The sequence below is a fragment of the Phaseolus vulgaris genome, chromosome 10 (genome assembly GCF_051622355.1).
Source record: "Phaseolus vulgaris cultivar YP4 chromosome 10, ASM5162235v1, whole genome shotgun sequence".
NCBI classification, from domain to species: Eukaryota; Viridiplantae; Streptophyta; class Magnoliopsida; order Fabales; family Fabaceae; genus Phaseolus; species Phaseolus vulgaris.
In genome coordinates, this window is record NC_143507.1 from 40,651,907 (window position 1) to 40,662,470 (window position 10,564).

At 32.7% G+C, this 10,564-nt stretch overlaps 1 protein-coding gene across 1 annotated transcript; it reads right to left on the minus strand.

Annotated features, from left to right (window-relative positions):
- Window positions 1-6,647: 6,647 nt before the first annotated feature.
- On the minus strand, window positions 6,648-8,031 carry LOC137819301 (uncharacterized). Its single transcript, XM_068623102.2, has 2 exons — window positions 7,765-8,031; window positions 6,648-7,634 (listed from the first exon to the last, which is right to left on the minus strand). The coding sequence occupies exons 1-2, from the start codon at window positions 7,895-7,897 to the stop codon at window positions 6,889-6,891; spliced, it is 879 nt and encodes a 292-aa protein (XP_068479203.1). The 5' UTR covers window positions 7,898-8,031; the 3' UTR covers window positions 6,648-6,888.
- Window positions 8,032-10,564: the final 2,533 nt, after the last annotated feature.

Consider the following 10,564-nt stretch of genomic DNA (forward strand, 5'->3'; position numbering starts at 1 on the left):
AAGTCGTCTTAAAAATAAATTTTAATTGATTGATAGTATAGTGTATTGGAAATAATACATTTAAACTTAAAAAAAGTTAAATTACATTTTTTATGCACACTTATAAAAATCTACAATTGAATCCTCATTTTCACATACACAATAAGGGGATTTTAGTTTTCACATTTAAAAAGTCTACAATAGGATTCACACTCTCACACACTGAAATAGTTTAACTGTATAATATACTGAAACCACAAATGAATTAAAATGTAAAATATAAAACTTTTTGAGAAATTGTAGGTTAAACTAAAATTACGATTTTTTTAACTATAAAGACTAAAATTGCAAGGGGAAACCTAAATCACATACAGGAAATTAAAAAAAATTAAAATCATAATGTAGGGATATCGTGTGCGGAAGCGTGATAATTTCAACCAAAGATTATGAGAAATTAAAGTAACAAGTAAAGTGAGAATGATACCAGAATTTTTAGGTGGAAAACCCCTTTAAATAGAGGTAAAAAACCACCGGCGAGAGAGCCAAAACTTTCACTATAATGATATTGGGAGTACAATGAATTCCTCTCAGACTAATAGATAAATAGCCCTAAAACAAATCCTCTCTATATGGGTTAAACACTTACACCCAAGAACAGAAATAGAGAGTATATGAAAAGAGAGAGGAAGCAAGTGTGTGTTGCTTGTCTGTAGTGTGTTACATTGCTTGAAGGAAGCCACTATATATAGTGGTTCTAGGAGACAACAATAATAAATACAATTAATGGTAATTAACCTCCCATTGATTACAATTGATTGCGGCAATTAACCTCCCATTGATTGCAATTGATTGCGGCAATTAACCTCCTATTGATTGCAATTGATTGTGGCAATTAACCTCCCATTTATGCCAAGATAACGGTAAAGGTGAGTCATAAACCCACAAATCTCCACCTTGACTTGCCTTTGACTGGAACACTCTCTCGCCATGAAGCCTTGATTAAGTATGGATAATACCAGCTAAGTTCAGGCAATGATCGAACTTAGCCGATGGAAGTGGCTTGGTCAACATGTCTGCAGGATTTTCGGTCGTATGAATTTTTTCAACAATTATATCTCCTGTATCAACAATGTCTCGGATAAAATGGTGTTTGATTTCAATGTGCTTGGTCCTTGAGTGATACTTACTGTTCCTGGTCAAGTGGACAGCACTTTGACTATCACAAAATATAACAAGAACATCTTGTTGAAGACCAAGTTCACTTACCAAGCCTCGAAGCCATATAGCCTCTTTCATACCTTCTGTAGCAGCAATATATTCTGCTTCAGTGGTGGACAAAACCGCAATTGCTTGAAGTGAAGAATACCAACTGATAGCAGACCCACATAGGGTAAAGATGTAAGCTGAAAGTGACCTTCTCCGATCTAAATCACCACCATAGTCAGCATCAACATAGCCAACTGCTCCTCCGGGATCGGCTCTATGTTGATCAAATACCAAACCAAGATCTGGATAACCTTTCAGATAACGAAGTATCCATTTAACGGCTTCCCAGTGTGCCTTGCCTGGATTATGCATGAACCTGCTAACAATGCTAACAGCATAAGCTAAATCAGGTCTAGTACATACCATTGCATACATGAGACTTCCAATTGCATTTGAATACGGGACATGTGACATGCGTCTTTTGTCCTCGTCTGATTTTGGACACTGATCTGATGACAACTTGAAGTGGGCGGCAATTGGAGTATTAACAGCTTTGCAATCTCGCATTCCAAATTTGTCAAGCATCTTAAGAACATACTTCTTTTGTGATAGAAAAAGTTTTCCAGCTTGACGATCTCTGTTGATCTCCATTCCCAAAATTTTCTTGGCAGGACCTAAGTCCTTCATATCAAATTCACTGCTAAGCTGAGCCTTTAACTTGTTAACTAAAAATTTATCTCTTGCAGCAATCAACATGTCGTCAACATATAGCAACAAGTATACAAAAGACCCATCAGATGTCTTTTGAAAATAAACACAGTTATCATAGCTACTTCTGGAGTATCCATGTCCAATCATGAAAGAATCAAACCTCTTATACCATTGTCTTGGTGATTGCTTCAAGCCGTATAGAGATTTCTTCAAACGACATACATGGTCCTCCTTTCCAGGAACAACGAAGCCCTCAGGCTGCTGGATGTAAATCTCTTCCTCAAGATTACCATGAAGAAAAGCAGTTTTCACATCTAACTGTTCCAGCTCCAAATCATACAAGGCAACTAAAGCAAGTAATATACGTATTGAAGTATGACGAACAACAGGAGAAAAAACTTCATTAAAGTCAATACCTTTCTCTTGATCAAAACCTCTTACAACAAATCTTGCTTTATTCCTTGTACTCTCAACACCAGGGATCCCTTCTTTTCTCTTAAAGATCCACTTGCAACTAATGACTCGTTTTCCTTCTGGTAACTTCACCAATTCCCATGTTTCGTTTTTGAGAAGACTCTCAACTTCTTCTTGCATAGCAGCAATCCACTTTGTTGAGTCGTCACCAGAGATAGCTTCAGAGTAATTCTTGGGTTCACCTTCTTCACCCATCTCTTGTGCAATAGTTAAAGCATAAGCAATGTTGGCTGATTCTGCAATTAATCTTTGAGTCGGTTTTCTTGGTCTCTGTTGTGGAAGTTCTTGAGCCATAGACCATGGCTGTGGTAATCCTCGTCGTTTAGGTGGACATTGCTCATGTGGACTCAAATGTTCATTTGTACCATCAGTAACAGTGACTTGATCACCTTGAGTACTGGAGGAATTGGGAACGTCTTCCTCATGAGCGGGTGTTTTAATCTCAAACTCCACCTTCTCTCGAGCATCTTCCTGGTCACCTGTATCAATTGAGGAAATAACAGTATCTTTTGCAGAAGAGAGCATAGCATTTTCATTAAAGGTCACATTCCGACTGTGAATTACTTTATGAGATTCTGGGTCATATAAACGATAGCCTTTAACCCCTGAGCCATAACCCAAGAAAATGCACTTCTTAGCACGAGGTTCTAATTTTCCCTCGTTTACATGAGAATAAGCAGGGCAACCAAATATTTTAAGATTAGAATAATCAACAAGGTTACCTGACCAAACTTCTTCTGGAATGTTGCAATCAATTGATCTGTTAGGAGAGCGGTTTATCAGATAACATGCCGTTGAAGCCGCTTCAGCCCAAAAAGATTTGCTCAAACCAGAATGAGAGAACATGCAACGAACTCTCTCCAGGATAGTTCTATTCATTCTTTCTGCAACCCCGTTCTGTTGTGGAGTACTTGGGATGGTGAAGTGTCTGGAAATGCCTTCCTTCTTGCAGAAATTATTGAATTCATTCGAACAGAACTCAAGGCCATTGTCTGTCCTTAACCTCTTTATCTTCTTGCCAGTCTGATTCTCAATCAATAATTTCCACTCTTTAAAAGTGGAAAATGCTTCATTCTTATGTTTAAGAAAATACACCCACAGTTTTCGTGAGAAGTCATCAATAATTGTCATCATATAACGACATTTACCTTTGGAGGGAACTTTTGACGGACCCCAAAGATCCGAGTGAATATAATCCAAAGTACCTTTGGTTCTGTGTATGGCTTTAGAAAAACTAACCTTTTTCTGCTTACCAAAAATGCAATGTTCACAGAAATCAACCTTTCCAGTACAGTGGTTACCAAGGTGACCCTTCTTCTTGAGGATTAGAATTCCCTTCTCACTCATGTGGCCTAATCTCATATGCCACAACTTGGTGTTATCTTTGTTGGGTGAGGCAACAGCTGCAGAACCTGTAACAGTTGAACCCTGCAGCACATACAAACTATCACATCGAATTGCCTTTAGTAACACAAGAGCTCCTTTAGACACTTTTAAAACTCCACCTTCAGCTGAGTATCTACACCCATGAGATTCAAGGGTGCCTAAGGAAATGAGATTCCGTTTCAACTCAGGGACATATCTGACACCTGTTAAAGTTCTAACAATTCCATCATGTGTCTTGATTTTGATTGTTCCTTCACCAACAACTTTGCATTGAGCATCGTTTCCCATCAAAACAAGACCATTATAAACAGGTTCATATGTGGTAAACCAATCTCTATTGTAAGACATGTGAAAAGTACAACCAGAATCAAGAATCCATTCATTTTTAGACCTTTGTTCAGTGTTGGAAGCTACAAAACAATCCCCATCAGATTCAGTTTCAACAATACTAGCTTCGGCAAATTTTTCTGGTTGTTTACCATTTCCCTTATCTTCTCTATCTTGCTTATTTTTCAATTTATAACAGTCAGAGATCTCGTGTCCCTTTTTCTTGCAATAACGACAATATTTGGAGTTCTTGCCTCTAGATTTTGACCTAGATTTATACTTATTGTTCTTACATTTCTCTTGGTTTCTCCCTCTAACTACTAATCCTTCACCAGAACTTTCAGAATGAATTTGAGTATCAAATTTTTCTTTGGCTAATAAATTAGTCTTGACATCATCAAAGCTTAAGGTAAGATAATTACCGTATAACATAATTTCTTTGAATTGTCGATGCGAGGGTGGTAGAGAAACAATAAGTAGAACAGCTTTATCCTCATCATCAATTTTAACATCCAAATTTTCCAAATCAATTATGATGGAATTAAATTCATCAAGGTGAGATTGGATGGGAGTACCTTCAGACATTCGGAGTGTAAAGAGTCGCTCCTTTAACCGGAGTTTGTTTGCAAGACTTTTGGTCATGTATAAAGACTCCAATTTACTCCATATGCCTGCTGTACTTTTCTCGTTGATGACCTCACGCAACACCTCACGGGACAAGCATAACTGGATTGCAGACAATGCCTTTTCATCCATCTCATCCCACTGCTCCTCCGTCATGGTGGTTGGTCTCATCATTTTACCAGCCAGAACTTTCTTTAAACCATTCTGGGTGAGAACAGCTAGCATCTGGACTCGCCAGATAGCAAAGCTGATTTTACCATCAAATTTCTCAATATCCAATTTTGACATTATTGAACAATAGATCCTGGTGGAATTATCGAAAAGCTCTGATGCCAATTTGTAGGGATATCGTGTGCGGAAGCGTGATAATTTCAACCAAAGATTATGAGAAATTAAAGTAACAAGTAAAGTGAGAATGATACCAGAATTTTTAGGTGGAAAACCCCTTTAAATAGAGGTAAAAAACCACCGGCGAGAGAGCCAAAACTTTCACTATAATGATATTGGGAGTACAATGAATTCCTCTCAGACTAATAGATAAATAGCCCTAAAACAAATCCTCTCTATATGGGTTAAACACTTACACCCAAGAACAGAAATAGAGAGTATATGAAAAGAGAGAGGAAGCAAGTGTGTGTTGCTTGTCTGTAGTGTGTTACATTGCTTGAAGGAAGCCACTATATATAGTGGTTCTAGGAGACAACAATAATAAATACAATTAATGGTAATTAACCTCCCATTGATTACAATTGATTGCGGCAATTAACCTCCCATTGATTGCAATTGATTGCGGCAATTAACCTCCTATTGATTGCAATTGATTGTGGCAATTAACCTCCCATTTATGCCAAGATAACGGTAAAGGTGAGTCATAAACCCACACATAATCTAGTTTAAAATAAACCATAAACTATCAAATAGTAAATTACTCTATATGATATCTATAATTTTTTGTTAATATATGAATTTTGGTCTAGTTATCCTATTTTTATATTTTTTTCATGCGATAATAAATGATTATTGATACTTGAGGTGTCAGTATAATTGAAATATCAGTATAATTGAAATATCAGTATAATTGAAATATCAAGTTGTATAATGATATCTAATATAAAAATTTTTATTTAAAAAAAATTACTTTTTTAATTTTTTAAATTTATATAACCATGAAGGGAAAGCTAGAAAAATATTACTTTTTGACAACTTCCCATTAAAATACATCAGTACAATAAACAAGCTTTCAAACATGTTTTTCATAAAAACTTATAGTTTATAAATTTTTTTCTAAAAAGTTAAAAACAATTATATCTCTTCTCACATGCATGGTCGAGTTTTCCTCTCTTTTTCTTCTTTATGGTTATTCTGGATTTACTGTTCCTTTCTGTAACTAAAAAAAACAATAAAAAAATGTGGACTCCTCAGTGCAATGAGCACGCATTACCACACATCACTTCATAATACATAAACAAGATATTTTTAAGTTAGAAGTCCATTTTGTATGAATAAATTAAACTTTAGTTATTTTTTAACATAGTGTCATAATTTTTTTTTATATTTATTGAACCAATTATCACTCATTATTATATCATGTACAAATATTTAATTTTCTTAAAATATATGTTATATTTCTAGACCAATTTTCAGTAATTATTAGATCATTCACCAGTATTAATGTCCTTAAAATATACATGGCTCAATATTAATTTATATTATTAGTATAGATGTTAGGTTAATATAAATAATGATTTCTTCAACTACCATTAAAAAAATATTATATCAGTTAAAGTAATCAAAAGGACTGGTTTTTTAGTCCATGAATGACAATTGTTTATGGAGTGCATCATACACAAGTGACAAAATATTTAATTGTACAAAAACCAAGATGAGATTAGATACGATCGGAAGATATAAATTATAAAAATATAAAGTAACGTGAGTGGTTGATCATAAGCTCAGCATTATTCTTTCACTAATACTTTTTTTTTCTCTAAAAATGTTTAACTGTGACTAGCGTTGGAGATTCATCATAGTCAAAATAAGTTTCAAGACTCAGTAAACACAGTCACAGAAGTACTTACAAATTATTTACCAACAAAGTTTTCACATGAACAATGAAATTGTAACTCATGTATGAGAGGTGAGTCTAATCTTGATGAAGTGAATAATTGATCTTTCACTGTTTCACACCAATAAAGATTCCCCAAATGAATTCATTTCGATGAATTGGGTGTGATCCATGTTCAGGAGGTGGTAATATTCTTCATACAGTTGCTGTAGCGAGCCATGATCTGAGGGAAAATAAGAGTGGCATTCGATATCTGAGGCGTTGACCAAGTCATGGTCCTCAATGAAGAACCCAAAATCATCACTTTCTCCCACATTTCCAATTTCACTAGCCAAGTTTGATTCCTTTGTTAAAGGGCTTTCCTCCTTCTCTTGGTTTGTTGATGCACTAGCTGATGAATTGGAATCAAAGGTGTATGTGTTACTATCTGTTCTTGGTAAATACAAAGCCTTCACCCTAATCGGTTTCGGTAGATAAACTTGTGTCTTTGGTGGCTCAGCACTGTTTGTGCCTTCTTTGTTCTTCTTCTGCTTGTTCTTCTTTTTCCCACCGTTCTTCTTCTTCTTGTTGCCACTCGCAGGTTCTTGTTCAGGACTCTCCAACATCATATTGGCTGTGTCGGTAGCATCTTCTGCTGTTGGAGTTTTCATCTTTTTGCATAGATGGGTGTTCCAATAGTTCTTTATTTCATTGTCTGTTCTTCCTGGTAACCTTCCTGCTATGAGGGACCATCTATTCCCCAAAAGTGAATGCATTCTGATTATAAGATCATCTTCTTCTGGGGTTATGTTTCCTCTCTTTATATCTGGTCTCAGATAGTTCATCCATCTCAATCTACAACTTTTTCCACATCTAAGAAGCCCTGAACATTCAATCACAGTTATGAATCAGTACTAGAAAAGAAGCCCTGGACTTCAAAAAATCACCCCATCAAAGAAAAGATTCAAAATTGAGAAATGAATCAGCAAATCAACATGTAAACTCTTAATTACCAGCTTTCTTGGGTAGTGATTTCCATTGGCCTTCTCCATGAGCTTGGATATATTTTGTAAGCAATGCATCTTCTTTAGGAGTCCATGGACCTTTGTGCAACCCTACTTTGGAACAACAAGGAGCCCTTCCCATTTTTCTGGCACTCTGAAATTCAAGCTCTCACTTGAACTATGCAGAAGAGAAAGAGAGAGAGAGAGAGAGAGAGAGAGAAGGATCCTCTTTCTAACTCTATGGGAAGGTAGAAAGTACCGAAGCAGAGTACCTTAAGATGCCAACACTTGTTGAATTTATATAATAGTGGAGCCGCACCATTTTTTTAATGTTTTTTTGGTCAGTATCATGCTATAGAGAAGGACAAATTTGAAAAGCCAATAGTGGCTGCTGTTATCTATTCATATTTTCCCCTACTTGTCTCAATATTTTTTTACTTAGTATTCAAGTAATGTTTGTTTTGTTTTTCTTAAATAAAAGGTTCAAGGAGAGAAGATGATATATATCTTTAGCACAAATGAAAACCAAAATTTAAATATTCACCTGTAATGAAAAAGAGTCAACCAGAAAAAGAAATTAAACTACTTACAGTTTATTATGTTAGTGTTGTTTAGATCATTACTAGCTGGTCCAGATTCTTATTTTGTTTTCATGTTACAATAATAGCAAAACAAGTTGTATATTTAATGTAGTTGAGTTTTCATATACTTCTATATTCATGAATTTGTAACCCAGGTTTACAATATGTATATTTGGTCTCTTTTAAACTTAAAAAACGTATTAGAAATTATTTGAATGAAAAATACATTTTGTAATAAAAATACCCTTATTGTATAAAAAATACAATACTTCATAACTTTAATGCCTTTACCTTTCTCTCTCCTTTTGGTATAGTCCAAGTTTTATTTTTTGAGACCCTGTTTTTCTCTCAAATTAAAATGAAGATTTATAATTAAATAATAACTTTTTTATCAGCAATAAAAATATACATAATAATCAAATAATAATACCTATAAACTAAACGGGTCTAGGTAAGATTAATTTTTTTATCAGCATAGGTATGATTAAATGATACAAATATTTAAAACGTGATCTATCTTTAGGTGAAATTTCATAGGATATTGAACAAGGAAAAAAATATTAGAATAGTCAACCCAAAAGGAAAAATGGATATTTAAAAATTACTTTTAAAAATATCACTGTTTTCAAAAAGACAATTCTACGAACAAGATTCTTAGAGAAATTGTAAAATATGTTTGATTATTACTTGTTTTAAGCTATGAGAAAATTTAGTATGAAAGGTCGAAAAAATATATTTTTTTTCTTTCTAAAAATAGTTTCTATTTATGATAATATTTTTCATTCCAATTTCTAAAAAAAAAATATAAGAAAAAATGTAATGTAATGTGTTTGGATTGAAGAGAGGATTTGTAGGAAAAAGAGTAAATTTGTGAAGATTTTAGAGGATGTATGAGGATATGTGAGGTTGTTTGAATTGAAGGATGATAAAGTGAATTTGTGAGATGATTTATTGTAAATTTACAAATTTATCCTTATTATTAAAAGTATTTGAATAATGAATAATGAATAATGAATTATGATTTTTTTTATAAATTTGAATTAATTAAATTTTTATAATATATAATATACATAATTACTTTTATTTTTTAATAAAAAATTAAATAGTATAATAGAAAATATTTTTGTGTTAAATTAAAATAATTTTATTAAATATATTAAAATTTATGAAAATAATATTTATTATTATATTAATTTTTTATTTTATATAATTATATATATTTTGTTGATATTATAATTTTATTTTATTATTTATAATTATATATTGTTATTAATAATATAATTAATTATTTTTTATATTATTAAATAAATTTATGTAATATTTATTTTTGTATATTGTGATAAAATGACAAATATCTTCATTTATCTGAAGAATGAAAAAATACTTCTATCCTCTTTTCCTTCCACTTTCCAATTCTCAAAACCATTGAAACAAATATAAAAAAACAAATACAGCATAATTCTCATTTTTTATTTTGACTTAATTGTATAAAATACAAAAATATTAAGACAAATATAAACAACAAGCTAAACAATTTCTTTCTTTCTCTCTCCGGCGGCAACATTAGGCTGCTCTCACTCTCTCTGGCGGCGGCGCTCTCTCTCTCCGGCAGCCGTAACAATAATAATACTAATAACATTTTGTCTTTTTGTGTCCTTTCTAAAAGCAACATCAAGTCTTCATCTCGGACAAATAAATACACTATCTCTCTATGATCACTTATTAATTAAATTCTAATTACTAATTAGGTAGCCATTAATTAATTTCAATTAACAATGAAGTTATTTATAATTAATTAGCTTTTGCAATTTGGAAAGTGGGCTATATATGACTTTAAATACCTCGTGTTATTTCATTCTCTATAATTTTGCCTGTAAATAAACAATTTAGTTTATTTACTAAAACTCGTATGAAGTTACTTAGTTTCTTTAAAATGCAAAACAAGTAACAAAATAATAAACATTAATTTAATTTTGACTTAAATTAAAAAAAAAACCTGTTCTCTTGATATTTTTTTCTAACACATAAAAAAAAAAAACTTGTAATAATTGAGGGTCTCAATTATCTTATTTCCCTGCATAATTTGAGGTTGGACATGTTTGAGGAGACAAAAGTTTGAAATTTTTGGTGATAGAGGAATTGAGGTGTTCTATAGATTACAATCGGAGAAAACAAATGGAATATTTAATTGGTACGTTAATTGTAAGTTTTTTTTTTTAAATAACCTT

Coding starts and splice junctions, on each gene's coding strand:
- LOC137819301 (XM_068623102.2), bottom strand. CDS start 7,897: ATGGGAAGGGCTCCTTGTTGTTCCAAAGTAGGGTTGCACAAAGGTCCA. Junction 7,635..7,764: donor ATCACTACCCAAGAAAGCTG/GTAATTAAGAGT, acceptor TTGAATGTTCAG/GGCTTCTTAGATGTGGAAAA.